The sequence below is a fragment of the Carcharodon carcharias genome, chromosome 6 (genome assembly GCF_017639515.1).
Source record: "Carcharodon carcharias isolate sCarCar2 chromosome 6, sCarCar2.pri, whole genome shotgun sequence".
NCBI lineage: Eukaryota > Metazoa > Chordata > Chondrichthyes > Lamniformes > Lamnidae > Carcharodon > Carcharodon carcharias.
Window position 1 is genome coordinate 160,754,483 of NC_054472.1, and position 22,105 is coordinate 160,776,587.

Sequence of the window (22,105 nt, forward strand, 5' to 3'; positions counted from 1 at the left end):
TTTAAATGATGTCATAATCTTTGCCACAATATCCACTAGTAGTAAGGTATTGCATGTTCTAAAATTCCTCTGTGTAAAATAAAAACTCATCCTTTCTTCATCGAGTGAAAATCCTGAATCTCCACGACCTTCTTATGTTGATGGGAAATGGGTAATGGATTACCCATAGGGATTCTTTTTACCTGCATTCCTACCTGTAAATGGATGATTTGGAATTGAGCATGAGGAGTTCAATCCTGAATTTTACTGATGCACTAAAGAGTGGTTTAGACTGTATAAAGACTTCAGGGAAATATAGGCAGGTTAGCAGACCAGGCAGCTACATAGACAATGAAGTTAATAAATTAAAATGGAGTAATTTGGAAGGAAAATATAATCATGAAAGTTATATAAATAAAAGAAAGATGTTAAATGGTGCGGATGGACAAAGAGACTGAAGATTCAAATATAGAAATCTGAATGAAGGCACATGAAGTCACAAGATAGCTTAATAGCATTTTGGCTTTTATAAATTGGGCTTTAGATTGAAATAGAAAATGATAAATGTTAAAAAGGTAGGTTAAAATTGGAGTACAGCATGCAATTTTGGTAACTATTAGGGAGGATATTAAAGCCATGGAGGACAAGCGGTGTAGATTCACCAGGGTGTCATCAAGCTGAGAAACCTCAAGTCAACTACTAACCTAATTCAAGGCTGTTCTAGAATATTCCCCACTCACCTGGATGGGGGCAGCTCAACAACACTTTGCATTCAGGGCACAACAGTTCACTTGAGTGGCACCACTACTAGGACTCAATACCAATACACCCTGGCATTTATGAAGATGGTGTACGCACCATCTGCAAGACACACTAATGCAACCTACCTAGTTTACTTCAATGGCACCTCCCTCACCTGGGACTTCTACCATTCAGAAGAACAAGAGGAGTAATTTTGTAGGAATGCCATTATCCCGATTTGGATGTATTTTGCTGTATCTTTATTAGCAGTCAGAATGCTGGAACTCTCTGCTGGAGACCATCATCAAAAGGACTGCATCAGTTAATGCTTAATGCCCACCACCAGCACCATGTCAGGGCAACGGAAGTGGGCAATAATTGTGGCTTTTCCCATGGCCCCCATATCACAAGATTTATGAGATTTATGAAATGGGAATTAGCTCCATTAGAGCAGCAAATTAGGAAAAGATTCAATGGAAGTGTGTTTTTTTAATTATGAAGATTTTGATAAAGTGAATAAGGAAAGACATTTCCTCTGATTGAGGAGTCAGTAATGAAGGCCCATCAATTTAAAATGATCACTGAAAGAGTGAGGAGAGACTTTAAGGCTAACCCCATTTCAGGGCTGGAGCTGGAGCTGCAGGTGGATTCACTGTGGATCATCTGCGATGCTGAGATTGTAGTGGACAGCATGTTCAGTGAGGTGGTCACACCGCAGCTAAAGACTGAACAGGCAGAAAGGGAATGCGTGACCACCAGTCAAAGTAGAAGGCAGCCAGATAGTGCAGGAGACCCCTGTGGCTGGCCCCTCTCTAATAGATATACCATTTTGGATACTGTTGGGGGAGACAACTTCTAGGGGAAAGCAGCAGACGCCAAGTCCATGGCAGCACGGGTGGCTCTGCTGCACATGATGGGGGGAAGAAGAGTGGCAGGGCTATAGTGATAGGGGATTCAATAGTAAGGGGAAACAGACAGGTGTTTCTGCAGCTACAAAAGAGACTCCAAAATGGTATGTTGCCTCCCTGGTGCCAGGGTCAAGGATGTCTTGGAGAGGCTGCAGGGCATTCTGAAGGGGGAGGGTGGACAGCCAGTGGTCATGGTACATATTGGTACCAACGACATAGGTTAAAAGAAGGATTTGGTCCTAAAAGCTGAATATAGGGAGTTAGGACGTAAATTAAAGAAAAGAACCTCAAAAGGCGTAATCTCAGGATTACTGCCAGTGCCACGTGCTAGCGAGAGTAGAAGTAACAGGATATACCAGATGAATATGTGGTTGAAGAAATGATGTTGAATGGAGGTATTCAGAATCCTGGGACGTAAGGACCGGTTCTGGGGGAGATGGGTCCAGTACAAACAGGACGGCTTGCATCTGGACAAGACTGGGACCAATGTCCCCGGGGGCAGGGGGCAGTGGTGTTTGCTAGAGCTGTCGGGGAGGGTTTAAACTAGAATTGCAGGGGGGTGGGAACTTGAGCAGGGAGACAGAAGAGGGGGAAACAAGGATAGAAATGAAAGACAGAAAACTAAGAAGCAAAAGTGGAAGGCAGAAAAAACAAGGGCGAAAACAAATGGGGTTCATAGTGCAAAATAAAGCTACGCTGATTAAAAAGGTTAAAGAGACAAGTCTAAAGGCATTGTAGCTTAATGCATGGAGCATTCGCAATAAGATAGATGGATTAATAGCACAAGTACATATAAACGGTTATGATATCATTGCAATCATGGAGACGTGGCAGCAGAGTGACCAAGGATGGGAATTGAACATCCAGAGGTATTCAATATTTAGGAATGACAGACAAATAGGGAAAGGAGAAGGGGTGACAGTGTTAATAAAGGAAGAAATCAATGCAATAGTGAGGAAGGATACTGGCTCAGAAAATCATGATGTGGAATCTGTTTGGGTGGAGATAAGAAACACCAAGGGGCAGAAAATGTTAGTGGGAGTTGTCTATAGGCCCCCAAACAGTAAGGGAGATGTAAGGAAAGGCATTAAACTGGAAATTCGAGACACATGCAATAAGGGTACAACTGTAATCATGGGTGACTTTAATCTACATATAGATTGGACAAACCAAACTAGCAATAATACTGTGGAGGGAGATTTCCTGGAGTGTGAACTTGATGGTTTTTGAGACTAATATGTTGAGGAACCAATTAGAGAGCATAGAGGGAGTGTAGCAAGAGTTCACTTGGCTGATACCAGGGATGGCAGGACTGTTGTATGAGGAGGGACTGGTTTGACTGGGCCTGTATTCACTATAGTTTAGAAGAATGAGAGGGAATCTGATTGAAATGTATATAATTCTAACAGGGCTAGACAGATTAGATGCAGGGAGGATGATTACGCCCTTTGGGGAGACTCGAACCAGGGGCCACAGTCTCAGGATATGGGACAGACCATTTAGGGCTGAGATGAGGAAAAATGTCTTCACTCAGAGGTTGGTCAACCTGTGGAATTCTCTACCACAGAAGGCTGTGGAGGCCGGGTCGCTAAGTATATTCAAGAAAGAAATTGATAATTTTTTTGGACATTAGGGGCAGCAAGGGGTATGGAGAGAAAGCAGGAATATGGCATTGAGATAGAGGATCAGCCATGATCATACTGAATGACGGAGCAAGCTCGAAGGGCCAAATGCTCCTAGTTTAAGAGAAACTTCTTTCTACAGTGTGTTATTGGAACATGGAATGCTTGTGACAGAGAGTGATTCAGGTAGAGGTGATTGCTATTTTAATCTTTTAAGGGAAAAAGAGATACATATTTGAAGCAGAGAATAATACTGGGCCATTGGCAGAGCATGAGTAGTAGGATTGGTTTTGGATTGCTCGAGCATAGAGCCGGTGAGGACCAATGGATCAAATAGGCTTCTGAGCTGTAAACATTATTGGTTCTATTTCCCATTCATACTGCAATTGTCTGGGTTTATGATGTCATAGAGGTTCTAAAGGAATCCACTAGAATTTAAAGAAGTAAGAGGCAACTTAATTGAAACCTTTAAGATCCTGCGGGGTCTGGACAAGTTGGATGTGGAGAAGATGTTTCCTCTTGTACCTAGAACTAGAGATCTCTCCTTAAAAATAAAGGGTCACTCATCTAAGAGAGAGATGAGGACAGTTTTTTTTTTCTCTCAGAGGATCAAGAGTCTTTGAAACTCTCTTCATTAGAAGGAGAGTCTTTGAATATTTTTAACGCAGAGCTAGGTAGATTCTTGATTTGCAAGGGGGCGAAAGGTTATCAGGGAAAGGCAGGAATGTGGGGTTGAGGTTACATTCAGATCAGCCATGATCTTATTGAATGGTGGAGCAGGCTCAAGGGGCTGAATGGCCTACTCCTGCTCTTAATTTGTATGTTCATATGTACAGTTCCTGGGCTGTTCCAGACCAGCAATCCTGAAGCATAAAACAAAGAAATAAGCTGCTTGATAGATCACCATCGAATAATGGTGTTAAAAAAAAATTCCCTGATCTGAGAATTGCAACATTTTTTTGGGAGGGAGAAGGGATAGCCCTAAATTAGATTGACAGCAAGTGCTGACACAAACAGAAACCCACATTACATTGAATTTATAGCATAGAGGCAAACTACTTGATCCAACGGGCCCAAGGCAGTATTAATGCTTCATAAGAGCTGATTAGTGTCATGTCCTTCAAACATTTTGGAGTTCAGGGATTGTCTAAATTTGTAAAACACTAAGACAGTAACACAGTGCAGAACTTGTGCATTCAGTGGCTAATTTTAGATTCACACCAAAGATTCACATCATAGCCTTTTTACTACACCTCTTTCATTCAGCAATGAGCACTCAGCATACACATGGCCCAAGTGGCTTGCCGGAGTTCAAAAATAATTAAGGGGGCACAGCCTTGATCAAAATATATTTGGAAAACCTGTGTTCTTTCTTTGCCAAATACCTGATATGTGGAGTAATCCACATGAAAACAGTGGATTGTGAGAATGTCACACTCCATGTGCCTGATATCATTGAGTCAAAAATGATTCATGGCTGGCCTGCCTCTGCTATCGCCTTGGAGATGAAGATGGTGCCCTTTAATTACTTCTTTCAAGTCATTTGCTAGTTTCATGAATAATTAAATGGTTTCCTCCAGTGAAAATGGAAAGAACTGTCATTAGTTTTCCTTTGACTGTGCAGCTCTTAAAATAAATCATGGGTAGAAATATTTTGGGTCACCTCACTTATCCTGGGCCAGACAGAACGAGACTTCTTTTTTTGGCAACTGGCTACATTCAGTGGCTTAAGGACACTAATATGTTCACCACTGGAGCCTGAATCTGAGACCCAACCCAATCCGATGGCATTAAATTCACAGGGGTTAATTACTTTGGGGCTTCTGCTGCTCTGCTGCTGTTTGCTCAAAGTTCGGTACATGAATCCTGCTTCTGTAAGGATTGAGTTTCCTCCCTACCCCTAATCTTTCAGCAAATTGACAGTGCCGGAGTGGGAGAAGCCCCAAAGATATTCCCAGTGCAAATTGCTGCCAGCCTTCAGGGTCCAAGAGAAATGAGTTTGCACCTTGCTGGTTCACAGCGCAAACTTTCATTTACCACATTTCTGTTCAAGTCATGAGCGCAAACGCCATTCCAGTGTGAAAAGAATCCACATTTTAGTTTTATACCATCATATATTTTGAACTGTTGCTGGCAAAAATTGCAGAACAACAGTCAAACAAACCAACTATTTTCTCCACAAATGTTCCATCACCATTGAATAATAGTGTTAAAAAAAAATGCCCTGATCTGAGAATTGCAACATTTTTTGGGAGGGAGAATGGCTATAATGGGGCCGTACATTAGCTTGACAGCAAGTGCTGACACAAACAGAAACACACATTACATTGAGTTTATAGCATAGAGGCAAATTACTTGGCCCAACAGGTCTAGACCAGTGTTTATGATTCATAAGAGCCTCCTCCCACCTTAATTCAACTCACCCTATCATCATATCCTTCTATTCCTTTATCCTTCGTGTGCTTATCTAGCTTTCCCTCATACATATAGAAATCCACAGGAGTTCAGACAAGTCAATTTGACGAATTAAATAATCTTTGTTGCTTACTTGGTAGTTTTGCTAATTAATATTTTACAGCTATGAATGAAGTGACAAACTTTCTATCTAAAGGAACACATGAATGGATTTTCAATTGGTAGCCCAGTATATCTCACCTGATAAATAGATGGTTAGCAGAAGAAAATCCAGTGGAGACCTTAGACACCCAATTTATGGACTGATTTAAATTTCAGGCAGGCTTTTCAATGGAAGTTGAGCACATCTGCTCAAACCATGTGGAACCCTGCTTAATTATGCAAATCTTCATGGAGAAAGGGGTGGGACAGTTCTTCCAGATGCCGAGTAGCCCAAATAAAGGCACCACTGGGGGTCACTCAGAAAAGTTTTTATTAAGCTTTTTTGTGGAACAAAGGAGGAGCATTTTTCCAAGCCACTGCTGCCCCCCACCCCACCCAAATTCACAACCTCCACCACCCACCCTGCCCGCACAAGCCCCAGTCCCATCTCCAAACAAGCCTAAACCATTAGTTGCTTGTGTGGAAAAGCTGAGTGACTTTTTGCCACAACAAACAGGGGCAGACGGCAGCAGAGCACTTATTTAGCACCTGCATCTTACTGCTAAGGTTTAATTCAGGCACAAACTAGATAAAGGGTCGACAATATCTCACATAATATGGACTCAACTTGGTAACCAATGATAGCATTTGTTTACCCAATCGTATATGTTTCTCTGCCTCAGGCAAATTGACATAGTTCTTTCATATCATGGATGATTGCAGTTACATACATTTAAAAATGAATGAAAAAACGTTCACAGACACATGAAGCCCATCATGTAAAAGAATTTAAATGCTTTTCCAAAACCTTCAGGCAACATCTACTTCCCCGATGTACTTTGCCACATAACAAACAGTAAGTACTTACTTTGACACAGTCTTTGTCGCAGTATTCCTCGGATCTTGTCTATGGCATTAAAATCAGTAACGTGGAACATGTGAGCTGATTTGGGTTCTGAGGCAATCTCCTCCAGTTCCTCCTTAAGGGCATCACCAACCCCCACAGCAAAGAGCCTGATGCCAGCGGAGTGAGCCAAAGTGGCATTCGGCAACACCTCATCCTGACTTCTGCCATCTGTCAAGAGAATTGCCACTTTCTGAATGTTCGGATCATTGGGTCTTCCACCTGCTTGTTGTGAGAAGCTATTTAAGGTGACATAGCCAATGGCCTCCCCAGTTACAGTATTCCCTCGGCGGTACCTGATGCTTGCTGCAGCTTGCTTGATATCTTCTATGTTCTCATAAGCGCCTAAGTTGAACTCGGTGTGAGGCTTGTCACTGTAGCTTACGACCCCTACTCTCGTCTTATCTGGACCAATATCAAACGTCCCCACCAAATTGGCCACCCACTGCCTGACCTTTTCAAAGTTCTCCTTGCCCACACTGTAGGACGTATCCAGCAGAAAGACCAGGTCATAGTGGACATTCTTGCAGCCTGTAAAGGAAGCAGAGTCAGCAGGTAATACATGGTACACATTGAAACACATCAGCACTGTTCCCCAAAGCATTTCACTGCAACATGCTGCCTCGAAACAGTGGATGCCAGAAAGATAAAGGAAAGCCTAGTTCTTTCACTTAGCTCCTTTGAGCTCGTTTTGCAAGGAGATCCACTTGAAGTGATGTACGACACAATTGAAGGCTGTTATTATACACAGTTCCAGCCTCGCTCTACAGTGTGTTAAAGCCTGCCCTCATCAGACTGAAGTATTAAAGGAAGTTGTTTTCATGTTCATTCAGGAAGTTGATTCCTGAATGAAAAAGGACTTCCACAAGTGGTTTTCAAAGTGTATTCCATCGTAAAATTTAAATTAGTAAATTTATATAAGTAAGGAGTTCAATTCAAAACGAAGACATGTGCTCTGCTGGGTTCTGCTCTATGTTTTTATTTTAAGCTCTAAGTAGATATTTTTGTAATGTCTGTGGATGTATTATAGTTAATTTGCTCCTAATGGTTTGTTTTAGTGTAGAATTTTTTTGTTGCTGTCTGGTATCATGAGACTCCCAGCCAGTGGCACTAACCTGTTCATGGGGAATGCAGCATAGCATTCCCTTATCCCTCCTGAGCCATTGATGAACTTCTACCTTTGACTAAATTTCAGCAGAAATGTTTGGGACACTTTGCCAAACAATGCAGTTTACACATTGCAATATTTTGTACCTTTGTTCCAAGAAAAGCACAAAACTTGCCTTTATATAGCACCTTTCATGGCTTCAGGATGTCCCAAAGTCAATGGAGTGTTTTTGAAGCACACTGTTGTAACGTAGGGAACCACAGTAACTAATCTGTGCTGAGGAAGCTCCCACAAATGGTAATACAATGAATCAGTGAATAAACTGATTAGTGGATTAGTCAATTGATGGAAAAATATTGCTGTGCTCATCAGCTCTTGTTCAATTACTGTCATGGAAATGTTTTACATTCACCTGAGAGGGCAGGCAGGTTTGAGTTTAACGTTTCATCCCTCACTACAGCATTAAAGTGTTAGCCTATGTTAAGTGCTCAGTCCCTATTTTTTTTCCAAATTTTCTTTCCTCCTCTCCCAAAGATGCCGATTCCTCATATTTGAGCCTGGATCATCAGTGTGGTAGACAAGCACATCTTGCAGCAGAGGGCACTGGGCAATGATCATTCATTGTAACCTTGGCTGATTTTTTTTTTCTCTAGCTCAAGCGAACTTTGATTACACATTTGTATATTTATCTTAGCTGAGGTTAACATGGACTGTGACTGAATCCAAGATCTCTTCTGATTTGTACAGCTCAGTAACACACCAGGCAATGTTTCTATCAAGAAAATCATTAGCAGAGCTTTATTTTCAACTTGTCTGCAGTTGGGCAGTAAATAGGAGGATAGGTGATTGATTAGGGTAATCTTTCAGCCTATCTACGCTTGCTCTGTGACCTTTTGGGTGCAATAATTGCGTATATTGGTGCAGAACTATACCACGTTTTGCAGAATGTTAAAATACTGAAGACTGTTGACATGAACTCAAATGCAGCCACAAATCGTTTCTAAAGGATAACGTTCAACTCGCACGACATTTTTAAACATTAATTCCTTTCCTAACAGAATCTAGCCCCACCTGGTACTGATTTTTAAAAAGCTAATCAGAATCTTGGCCTGGGAAACTTGCCAATTTGCTGTTGAATATTAAAAGAACTGGCCCATGACAGACCTTCTCTTGGAGTTTCTTTTTCTCCCCAGTGCTTTAACAGATATGCAGGTGAGATTTTTTTTTCTCAGTAACCACAATGAAGGACTGACACCAAAGGTGAAAAGAATAGAAAAGTAGATTAGACAAATCTCCTGGTTTTATTTTTTTGCCTTCCATCAGCGTTAGCATTACCAGCAATTGGTGAAGGTGTAATAAATGTATTCATAAATCTAAGATTCCATTTTCATTTTTCCTTCCAATGCAAATGAGGAAGTAATAGTTAGATTTCGGAAAATTGGGATTGCAAAGGGCTTGAAAATAAATGATAGGCATGCTGGACGGTGTTCAGAATATTTGAGCTGCCTGTTTTAAAGCACTCACAAGGTTAGAGTCGGGTAAAGATGGGGGTGCACAGGACATGATCCCTGCTTCTGAAGCTGAAACCCAAGGTATCCCTGATATTGGACCTCAGGCCTTATTAATATCAAGCTATCATGGCATGATGAGCCAGCTGGAAAAGAGCCAATGAAGATTTGGCTGTTGCAAGGATTGCACAGGTCCTCAGTTAAGTGAGGGTTGGGGAGGGAGAAACTGAGGTCAAAAGGGAATTGGAGGCAGTGGGGGAAGACAGATTGGAAGTTGGATCAAGGGGAATGGTGGCGACTTGGGAGGGGGAAACAGTGTCAATGGTTGAGCGAGTGGTGGCCTACAAACTTAAAATATGGGATCCGGAGCAGAACTCCATTTGTCCATAGAGGATGGATAAAATAACCTCCCACTGCTAAGAAGACTAAGGGAATTGAGCAAGCACGTTGTAAGTGGTACTTTTGCAATGTATGAAGCCGGCTGTTGAATAGGCCAATCCCAAATCTGGTTTAAGGTGTTTCTTGGCATCACCTCTCATCTTTATCAAAATGCTGTCATGACCATGACAAAACTGGAAATGAGTTAACTTTGTGTCTGGATATTCATGGAGGCTGTCACAGTAACATCTCAGTAATAGTAGACTAGAAGCTGGTAGAAAAGTTGAAAGAAGCTGCATACAAAGCTTCATGCTAAGAAGACTAAAGGAATTGAGCAAGTACTTAGCTGTATCATTGTAAATGGTACTCAGCCAAAACCAAGAAAGGCATCATGGCTGTGCTGGCAAATTGATTAATTTTATTCAAAAATGCATGATGGGATTTATGAGAGAGGAGTTTTAAATTTGGCAATATCTGATGAGTTCTCTACCACCAACGCAGTCAAATATAACTTACTTGGCCTATTCTCTGGCCATGCTGAAGGAAGACAACAACAACTTTAGTTATGTAGTGCCTTTAGTGTAGTAAAATATCCCAAGATAATTCACAGAAGCATTATTAGCATAATTTGACACCAAGCCTCATAAAGAGATATTAGGCAGACGACCAAAAGCTTGGTCAAAGAGGGAGTGTTTTAAAAGAGGAAAAAAGAGGTACAGAGGCAGAGAAAGTTAGAAAGGGAATTCCAAAGTTGGCAGCTGAAGACAGGACCACCAATAGTGGAGCAACTAAAGTTGGGGTGTTCGAGAGGCCAGAATTAGAGGAATGTAGATTTTTTTTTCTTCATTCATTCATGGGATGAGACCATACTGGCTAGGCCAGCATTTATTGCCCATCCTTAATTGCCCCTGAACAGAGGGCGTTTAAGAGTCAACCACATTGCTGTGGGTCTGGAGTCACATATAGGCCAGATTAGGTAAGGATGGCAGATTTCATTTCCTAAAGGACATTAGTGAACCAGATGGGTTTTTACAATAATAAACAATGGTTTCATGGTCTTCATTAAACTTTTAATTCCAGCTTTTTAATGAATTCAAATTCCACTATCTCCCGTGGCAAGATTCCTGGGTCTCTGGATTACTAGTCCAGTGACAATATCACTATGCCATCACCTCCCATCTCCTCCCATCGCCTACCACATAGACTCTGGGGCTGGAGGAGATAGCAGAGGTAGAGAGGGGTGAGGTCATGGAGGAATTTGAAAACAAGGATGAGAATTATAAAATTGAGATGCTTAACCAGGAGTCAATGTAGGTCAGCCAATACAGGCATGATAAGTGAATAGAACTTGGTGTGAATAAGGACACAAGCAGCGGAGTTTTGCATGACCTTCCCTGCTAGGTGTATTTTCGGCAGTGGGGGGGGGGCATGTAAAATAGCGTGGGTCCCAACCCCATCACCTTCCCACCCAACCCCGAGCTCACTCCCACACGATGGATGACCTATTTAAGTCGGTAATCAAGGGTCAATTAGCCTTGTTACCAAGCCAATTGACCCTGATAATACGCTGCCCATGCCATAAACATTTGGTGGGGGCAGTTGGGCGGGAATAGACAGCACGATTTTTAAAATAAATTCTTCAAAGGGTGGGAAGGAAGAGGAGGGTTCTATCTTTGGGGGCTGCCATTTGTAGATTGGGGGAAGAAGGACGGCCCCCTAAGATAGAACACCCGCAGCCTGAAACCCATGACTACCACACCTCTGCACCCGCTTCCTAAACTGCCCAGACCTTCCATCCCAAGACCCTGGACTTACCTGGTTCTAGGATCCCTGGGCCTTCTTGTTTCTCAAAGCAGTTCTGGCAGTGGCCATTAACATCGTCTTGGAGCTATCGGGACTGATGGAGCTGGCTAAGGGTGGAACTTCCTCCCCAGTGAGGGGTGCATGTCTCGCATAACCCTTGTTTAGCCCGCCCACAACATACTATGGCTGCCAGCCGGCTGCCATGGAGCGGGTCAGCTCCACGCTGACTTTGCTTCTGGTGGGAGCCAGCCCCCCCCCGCCCCCCCCACAACACACTTCGTCATATTCAGCCTATAGTGTAAAATGTGGGAGGCCTGCCAGGAGTACATTGGAATAGTCAAGCCTGGAGGTAACAAAGACTTGGGTGAGGGTTTCAGCAGTGGCAGAGTAAGACAATTTTACAGAGGTTGAAATAGGTAGTCTCAGCGATGGCATGGCGATGTAGTCAGAAGCTTATTTCAGGGTCAGATATGACACCAAGGTAGCAAATAGTTCAGCCTCAGAGATAGTTTCCAGGGAGAGGGCTAATCAACTTTTGCAGACTACAAACAAATATCACAACTAAACAACCCATCATTCATTGAATGGTGTTTGCTGGTGATTGCATTCTGTGGCACCACACATTGGAAAACCATTACCAACTATGATGAAACTATGGCTAAAAGCCACAGGCTACCCATCATTCTGAAGAAGGCTAAATTTATGTTCCAGCTGGCATGTCATTCACAATAAATAACACCATTGCAGTTTATTGAATGAACACAGCTGAGTTCAGTCTATCAACTGTCCTGCCTATACTGCACCCTGTTATTAGGCACACCTCTGGGTAAAGAGCTGCTTCCGTGACAAAGTAAAACCTGCTACAGCTTTCGTCTTTTGAGAAAATGTATTAAATGAACAAACATGGACTGAGCCCAGGGTTAAGGTGTGTATGGCAATGGCCCACAGCTGTGAGATTTAAACAAGCTATCCACACATCATCAAAGACCTTGTTTTATACATCCTCAGTTTCAGCATAGGAATGGCAGAAAGAAAGAAAGAGAATTAATATTTGTTTTGACATCTTCAGGCCATCACAAAGTGCTTTACAACCACTGAAGTATGTTTGAAGTGTAGCCACTGTTGTACTGTAGAAACCACAGTAGCCAGTTAGTGCACAGCAAGCTCTCACAAACAGCAATATGATCATTACCAGATAATTTCTTTCAGTGATGGAGGAACCTCAGCCTTTGACTTCAACAAAGGGGCACAAGGAGCTTGCCAACTTCATGGTTGAGAACATGTTCTGCCGAGTGGATGGGCAAACTGACCTTGGCACCATGGTGCAGGAAACCATTCACGTGCGAGGAGTGCAAAGGCATTTGTCAGCGACATTGGACAGTATAGCCAGGGGAATAGATATTGTTTTCTGTGACTGGTAGCACAGAAGAGTGTCCTGCAGTCAGCATCGCTGTGAAGCAGTTTGGGGAGAGTGTCCTACAGTCAGTATCACACTCTGCACTGGAGTGCTGCTTTAGGAGTTCAGAGAGAAGGGAACGAGGTGATCCTTTGAGTACCGTGAGCACAGTTGGGTAAGTAATTACTACTTTTATTGCTTATAGTTTTTAAGGTCTTATTTTGTGGTTCATCATATGTAAGGGCTATATTCTGTAACAACGAGGAGCAGGGAAGAAGGCCCCTAGAGTAATTGATATTATTTGATATTAAGTATCTTACAAAAGATTTAATTTAATTTAAAGGGGTAAGTCTTGGCAGGAGAGCTCAAAGCCGTGATGTGCTCCCCCTTCCCTATTTGGGAAGCTGGGAACATTTCCAGTGTCCGGGGCCAGCATATGTGCAGGTAGTGTCTCCAGCTGCAGCTGCTGGAAGCCCAGATTTCGGAGTTGGAGTGGTGGCTGGGGACACTGTGGAGCATCCGTGAGGCAGAGAGTATCGTGGATAGCAAGTATAGAGAGGTGGTTACACCGCAGGCTAAGAGTCCACAGACAGGAAGGGAATGGGTGACCACCAAGCAGAGCAAGAGGACTAGGCAGGCAGTGCAGGAATCTTTTGTGGCTATACCCCTGCAAAACAGATATACCACTTTGGATACAATTGAGGAGAATGGCCTCTCACAGGAAAGTAGCAACAGCCAAATTTGTTGCACCATGGTTGGACCTGCTGCACAGGGGAGGAGTAAAAAGTGTGGGAATGAAATAGGTACAGGGGATTCAATTATAAGTGGAATAGCTAGGCATTTCTGTGGCCGCAGATGAGACTCCAGGATGGTATGTTGCCTCCCTGGTGCTAGGGTCAAGGATGTCTCAGAGCGGCAACAGAACATTCTGAAGGGGGAGGGTGAAAAACCCATGGTTGTGGTATACATTGGTACAACCGACATAGGTTAAAAAAAGGGATGAGGTCCTAAGAGCAGAATATAGGGAATTAGGAAGTAAGTTGAAAAGTAGGACCTCAAAGGTAGTGATCTCAGGATTACTAACAGTGCCACGTGCTAGTCAGAGTAGAAATACCAGGATATATCAGATGAATACGTGTCTGAAGAGATGGTGTGAGGGGGAGTGTTTCAGGTTCCTGGGACATTGGAACCGGTTCTGGGGTATGTGGGACCAGTACAAACTGGATGGATTACACCTGGGCAGGACCAGGACTGATGTCCTAGGGGGAATATTTGCTCGAGTGGCAGGGGGATGTGAACCAATGCAAGGAGTCAGAAGAGGGGGAATCAAGGACAAGAACAAAAGACAGAAAGGGGAATAAGAAAAGATAGGCAGAGAAATCAAGGGCAAGAATAAAACAGGGCCTCAGTGAAAAATAGCGGGAATGGGACAAGTAATGTGAAAAAGACAAGCCTTCAGGTTTTCTGCCTTAATGCAAGGAGCATTCACAATAAAGTGGATGAATTAACCACGCAAATAGATGTAAACAGGTATGATATAGTTGTGATTACGGAGTCATGGCTGCAGGGTGACCAGGGAGGGAAACTGAACATCCAGGGGTATTCAGTATTTAGGAAGGACAGACAAAAAGGAAAAGGCGGTGGAGTTGCATTGCTGGTTAAGGAGGAAATTAATGCACTGGTGAGGAAAGATATTAGCTCCGATGATGTGGAATCTGTATGGGTACAGCTAAGAAATACTAAGCGGGAAAAAACATTAGCGGGGGTTGTATATAGACCCCCAAATTGTAATGGTGATGTTGGGAATGGCATTAAACAGAAAATTAGAGACGGATGCAATAATGGAACATCTGTAATTATGGGTGACTTTAAACTGCATATAGATTGGGCAAATCAAATTCTTAACAATACTGTAGAGGAGGAATTCCTGGAGTGTATACGGGATGGTTTTCTGGACCAATACATCGAGGAACCAACTAGAGAACAGGCCATCCTAGACTGTGTATTGTGTAATGAGAAAGGGATAATTGGTAATCTAGTTGTGCAAGGCCCCTTGGGGATGAGCGACCATAATATGATAGAATTCTTCATCAAGATGCAGAGTGATGTAGTTGATTCTGAGACTAGGGTCCTCAACTAGGGTTAGTAAAGGAAACTACGATAGTATGAGGCTCGAGTTGGCTATGATGGATTGGGAAATGTTACTTAAAGGGATGACAATGGATAGGCAATGGTAAACATTCAAAGAGCACATGGGTGAATTGCAACAATTGTTTATTCCTGTCTGGTACAAAAGTAAAACAGGAATGGTGGCCAAACTATGGATTACAAGGGAAATTAGAGATCATATTAGACCCAAGGAAGAGGCACACAGATTGGCTAAAAAAAAAACAACAGACCTGAGGATTGGGAGCAGTTTATAATTCAGCAAAGGAGGACCAAGGGATTGATTAAGAAGGGGAAAATAGAGTATGAGAGTAAGCTTGCGAGGAACCTAAAAACTGACTGTAAAAGTTTCTATAGGTATGTGAAGAGAAAAAGATCGGTGAAGACAAATGTAGGTCCCTTACAGTCAAAAGCAGGGGAATTTATAATTGGGAACAAAGAAATGGCTGACCAACTAAATACACAATTTTGGTTCTGTCTTCACAAAGGAGGACACAAATACCATACCAGACTGCTGGGGAACACAGGGTTCAATGAGAGAAAGGAACTGAAAGAAATCAGTATTAGGAGGGAAAGGGTGTTGGGGAAATTGACGGGATTGAAGACAAATAAATCCCCAGGGCCTGATAATCTACATCCCAGAATACATAAGGAAGTGGCCCTAGAAGTAGTGGATGCAGTGGTGCTTATCCTCCAAGATTCTATAGACTCTGGGACAGTTCCTACAGATTGGAGGGTAGCTAATGTAACCCCACTATTTATAAAGGGAGGTAGAGAGACAACAGGGAATTATAGACCAGCCAGTCTGACCTCGGTAGTGTGGAAAATTCTAGAGTCCATTATAAAAGATTTAATAGCTGAGCACTTGGAAAACAGTGGCAGAATCAGACAAACTCAGCATGGATTTATGAAAGGGAAATTATGCTTGGCAAATATACTGGAATTTTTCGAGGATGTAACTAGTAGAGTTGATGAGGGAGAGCTAGTGGATGTGGTTTATTTGGACTTTTAGAAGGCTTTCGACAAAGTCCCACATAAGAGATTAGCATGTAAAATTAAAGCGCATGAGATTGGGGAAGTATATTGAGATGGATAGAAAACTAATTGGCAGACAGGAAACAAAGAGCAGAAATAAATGGGTCTTTTTCCGAATGACAGGCAGTGACTAGTGGGGTACCGCAGGGATCGGAGCTGGGACCGCAGCTATTCACAATATATATTAATGATTTAGATGATGAGCAAGCTAAATGTAATATCTCCAAATTTGCAGATGACACAAAGCTGGGTGGGAAGGTGAGCTGTGAGGAAGACGCAAAGCTGCTTCAGTGTGATTTGCACAAGCCGAGTGAGTGAGCAAAAGCATAGCAGATGCAGTATAATGTGGCTAAATGTGAGGTCATTCACTTTGGTAGCAAAAACAGGAAGGCAGATTATTATCAGAATGGCTATAAATTGAGAGAGGGGAATGTGCAACGAGACCTGGGTGTCCTTGTACACCAGTTCCTGAAGGTAAGCATGCAGGTGCAGCAGACAGTAAAGAAGGCAAATGGTATATTGGCCTTCATAGCCAGAGGATTCGAGCACAGGAGCAGGGATGTCTTGTTGCAATTATACAGGGCCTCGGTGAGACCACACCTGGAATATTGTGTGCAATTTGGTCTCCTTATATGAGGAAGAATGTTCTTGCTATAGAGGGAGTGCAGTGAAGGTTTACCAGACTGATTCCTGGGGTGGTGGGACTGACATATGAGGAGAGATTGAGTCGATTAGGATTATATTCACTGGAGTTCAGAAGAATGAGGGGGGATCTCGTAGAAACCTGTAAAATTCTAACAGAACTAGGCAGGAAGGACGTTCCCGATGGTGGGGTGGTCCAGAACCAGGGGTCACAGTCTGACGATACGGGCTAGACAATTTAGGACTGAGATGAGGAGAAATTTCTTCACTCAGAGAGTGGTGAGCCTGTGGAATTTGCTACCACAGAAAGTAGATGTGGCCAAAACATAGTATGTTTTCAAGAAGGAGTTAGAAATAGCCCTTGGGGTGAAAGGGATCAAAGGATATGAGGAGAAAGCAGGAGCAGGCTATTGAGTTGGATGATCAGCCATGATCATGATGAATGGAAGAGCAAGCTCGAAGGGCCGAGTGGCCTACTCCTGCTCCTATTTTCTATAGCCTGCCCAGTGTCATGGGTAAAGTAATCTTCGAACGGTTGGACAAGAGCTTCAAGCGGCACAGGAAAGACTTATTTTCTGGGGTCCATGTAGGAAATACTGACATAGGTAGAACTAGGAATGATGTTCTATTGAGATAGTTTGGGAACTGGGTTCTAAGTTGCTAAACAGAACTTCAATGGTAATAATCGTTGGATTAATACCTGAGCCACATTCAAATTGGTGCAGGGTCATGCAGATTTGAGAATTGAACTCAAAGAGAGGAATGGAAAGAAAGGGTTTTTAATCATGGGACACTGGCACCATTACTGGGGAAAGAGGGAGTAGTTCAACTGGGATAGGCTTCACCAAAACTGGTTCAGATCAGCATCATGACACATTGTATAACCAGGATTGTAGATAAGGTTTGAACCTAAGAATGAGGAGGAGGGGGCCAGGTGAAGAGAAATTTAGAAATTTAAAGAGACAAGTTAAGTTAATAGAGAGGTGTAGTGATTTGGATAAAGGCAAGCAGAATATGACAGAAAGGGAAAGAGAGTTTAATGACAATTTTGCATCAGTGAATAAGGTGCATGCAAAGAACAGTGTTAAAATATTTGAAGACTATTTATCTGAATGCATGAAGCATGGATAACAAGGTAGATAAACCAGTGGCACAGATTGAGATAAATGGGGCTGATCTGATGACCATTACAGAGACATAGTTGTAAGGTGACCAAAGTTGGAAAATAGCTATTTCATAGCACTTAAAATTTCAAAAGAACGCGCAGAATGGAATAGACTTGATAACAAAGAATGACATAAGGACAGGGGTAAGAAAGGATCTTGGTTCAGAAGGTCAGGAAGTAGAATCAGTACAGATGGAGATTAAGAATATCGAGGGTCAGAAATCACTGACAGCTGTAGCAACCCCTTGACAGTAATTATACCATTGGGCAGAACTTTAAGCAAGAAATAATTGAAGATTGTAACAAAGGCAATGTAATGATTATGGGGGGCAAGAACTTTCATATGGACTCCTTCTTCTGGTAGCATGCGCTAAGAGGGTATTGATGACAATGGACTTCCATTTGATTGGTCCATGGTTAAACTTGTCAAAGTACTGCAGTGGCGCTGCCTTCTGCAGTATGACTGACCAGGAAACTCTCCCGTTCTTAATGCCTGCATTCAGGCATATCAGAAAGATTTGCAAGCTGATAATCAACCTGTTTGGCCATGTTATGAATGCATCTTCCATGACCATCAAGTTGTGAAGTGGGAGCACAGAAGTGGAAACTTCTGGCTCAGAGGCAGGGACACTACCACTGTGCCACAAGATCACTCCTTCATATACACTGGACAAATTACATTAACAAAGGTAGTCTAGAATATTATAGAAGTTGCAGCAGCTTTCCAGAACAATACCTTGTGGAACCAACTAGGGATAAAGCTATTTTATATATAATATTGTATATAAGGCAGGGTTAATTAATAATCTCATAGTAAAAAATTATCTGGGAAAAAGAAATGATAAGACAACTGAATAACATACTAATTTTAAGAGTAATATACTCAAGTGCAAAGCAGGAACCTTACATTTAAGCAAAGTTAATTTCATAGGTATGAGAACAGAGTTGGCTAAGGTTGATCGGGTACATGGACTATGGTGGTAAATAAACAGTGGTAAAGTGTTAAATAAATGAGTCAAAATTTTCAATCAAATTCTATTAAAAACAAAAATAAATCAAATAGTCATTTGGTGGTACAGCACCACTTCAGTATTGCTGAAAAAAGAGATATATTGAAGCTTTTCATCTTGTACTCATCAGGACACTTTGCAAGAATACAATATAAGGGGAAAAACAATGATTTATACTGTATGTAAAATGAGTGCTGATTGGCTGGCAAGTGGCATTGCCATGAAGAATGTACCAGTGATGGTGACTGACAGTATACCACCAAACATTGTTTGAAATTTAAACCAGGCAGCTTATCCCTGTCTAGGCATTGCCCTGAGGAATGAGTCAGCAAATGGCTGTCACTTATTTTGTGTAGCTCAACCAGGTGCAATGTATATACATGTTCTTTCTGTCTGCAGGAAGAGGGCCCTGTGTATTAATATATGTAGCTTCCAGTACACACAAATGCGTCACAATGCGAGCCCGGCTGACAATCTTCATTGGTTGTCAGCATAATTCTTTGAAAGTTTGAACTCCTTTCCTCCCAACTATCCCACCACAAACCAGCATCCACTGAAAATGCTGAATCCTTGAAAGCACGCCTAACTGATCTAGCGCACGCATGTTGTGGGATCCAAATGTCCTGTCTGATTTTCACATGCAATGTCAATGTCTTACACATACATATCAGTAAACCTGATAAAGGGACAGGAATAGTCATCCTTAACAAGCATGGCTATATCAACAAAATGTGCATCATTCTTAATGACAGGTTCAAATGTGTAAGCATTGGACCTTCTGCTCAACATGACTGGACAGCCTTACTGGAAAGCAAGCTAAAAAATGCTTGCTGGACTTGTGTAAGAGCAATGAGCTACCAGGTGATATAGATGTCAGGGTTCGTCCTTGCAGTTCATGATGTCTGCATATGTATAGGCTGCCCAAAACATGCAGAAATGATGTCCCTCTATACACAATCTTATCTATGACTGGTTCCACACAACATGAATTGGCCAAATGGTTGGGCGAATTGTTACAACCAGTTTTGACCAAGTTTTCCACATACATGGTGAAGGACTCCACATTTGCAAAGGCCATACAGGACTTGCATATCGATAGCAATGCCGTATCCATGTGCTCATTTGACATTGCTAGCTTATTCACCAATGTTCCACTTAAGAAAGCCATAGATATTTGCACTGCAACACTATATCATGGCAATCTATACCTGCCATTATTACGTGAATCAGTATTCATTGAACTTAAGAACTTGGCAACTCGCGCAGTTGAGTTCAGTTCAATGACATCATGTATATTCAAATAGATGCTGTTGCCATGGGATCCCCTCTAGGCCCAGCTCTCGCAAACATCTTTGTTGGGCTCCATGAGAAACGTGTGTTCGATGGAACGACACCTAACCTCCTACCCCTCACATATTTTTGATATGTGGATGATGCGTTTGCTATACTTAAACCTGCAGCTGCATTAACAATTTCCTTACATGTCACAATTTCCTTACATGTCTTAATGAGCTACATCTTGCGCTCAAATTCACCTTTGAAATGGAGCTGTCAAATGAACTCCCCTTCCTTGATGTACGAGTTGAGAAATCTGCCAAGGGATTCTCTACCACAGTGTACCACAAGCCTACCTTCACTGGTCAATATACGAGTTGGGATTCTTACAGTTCCACATGCTATAATCAGCAGCCTTGTAAGCTATTTTCTCACCAAGCAAGCTTGATGCTGAAACAGGACACATCAAAGGCATCCTGCAGGATAATGGCTAACCTGATCAGATCATTTTGCATTGTATATCACGCAAACTCATGAACGGGCCTAAGGCCGTCACTTTTGGCATTGAAAATTGTCCAGTCTACCTCAGTCTACCCTGGAAGGGCAAGGTATCACAAACATTTGAGCAACAGGTGAAGCTAGCTGTTACATGCTGCTACCATGCAGTAACAACACTAGTGGTATTTGCCACTAACAGGATGCTGCCATCAAGCCAAAAAGATGTTCTGCCTATCACACAAATGAGTAATGTGTTATACGAATTTCAGTATCAGTGTGATGCTAGTTATGTAAGCTGTACATCCCAAAGACTGGCGGATCGTATCAAACAGCATGTCCCAGCTGCTGTTCGCAATGGGCAGGGTACAGACCGTACCCAACCAGCACGTGTCTGCAAAACTCAAAACGTAGTGTCCAACATTAGATGTGATTCCATGATTGGACAACATTTGCTAAATAATCCTCAATGTGCTAAGAATTAAGGTCACAGCCAATTTAAGATTGTCAGTTGGGCTCGTAGTGTGCGCATTTGGGTGTACTGGAAGCTACATATATCAATACACAGGGCCCTGTTCTTTGCAGACAGAAACAACATGTATATACTTTGCGCTTGGTTGAGCTAAACAAAATAAGTCACAGACATTTGCTGACTCATTCCTCAGGGCAATGCGTTGACCATTCAGGGTCAAGCTGCCTGGTTTAAATTTCAAACAATGTTTGGCAGTTAACTGTCAGTCACCATCTGTGGTGCATTCTCCACAGCAATGCCACTTGCCAACCAATCAGCACTCTCTTCACATACAGTATAAATTGCTGTTTCCCCCCCTTATATTGTATCCTTGTGAAGAGTCCTGATGCGTGCAAGACAAAAAGCTTAGACATATCTCTTCTTTCAACAATATTAAAAAAAAATCAGTGAAAAAAATAAGCTAGTAATAGTGTTAGACTAAAAGAAAAAACTTATAATGCTACAAAGAATAGTACTAAGCCTGAGAATTAGGAGAGTTCTAGAAACCAGCAAAGGGTAACGAAGATGGTGGTTAAAAGGGGAAAAATAGAATATGACAGAAAACTAGCCAGAAAAACAAGCAAAAAAAAATCATAATCTTTTACAGGTATATAACAAGTTAGCTAAAGTAACTTGATCCCTTAGTGGCAGAGATAGGAGAAATTATCATGGGGAATGAGGAAATGGCAAAGACGTTGAACAAATACTTTATGTCTGTCTTCAAATTGGAATATACGTTACATACCTGAAATACAGGGTTACTAATGGGGTGAATAAGAGTGTGGAACTTAAAGTAATGTAGACAGAGAAATAGTATTCAAAAAATGTAAGGGACTAAAAACTAACAAATCCCATGACTGATGACGTACATTCTAGGTATTGTAAGAGGTAGGTGCAGAGATA

General features: G+C 42.1%; 1 protein-coding gene across 1 annotated transcript in view; it reads right to left on the reverse strand.

Annotated features, from left to right (window-relative positions):
- LOC121278847 (collagen alpha-1(XXII) chain-like) overlaps nucleotides 1-22,105 on the reverse strand; it is a 182,381-nt gene that overhangs the window by 99,149 nt on the left and 61,127 nt on the right. Inside the window, exon 3 of the mRNA XM_041189305.1 lies at nucleotides 6,675-7,241. Coding sequence (XP_041045239.1) covers nucleotides 6,675-7,241 — 567 coding nt within the window. The remainder of the gene's footprint in view (nucleotides 1-6,674; nucleotides 7,242-22,105) is intronic.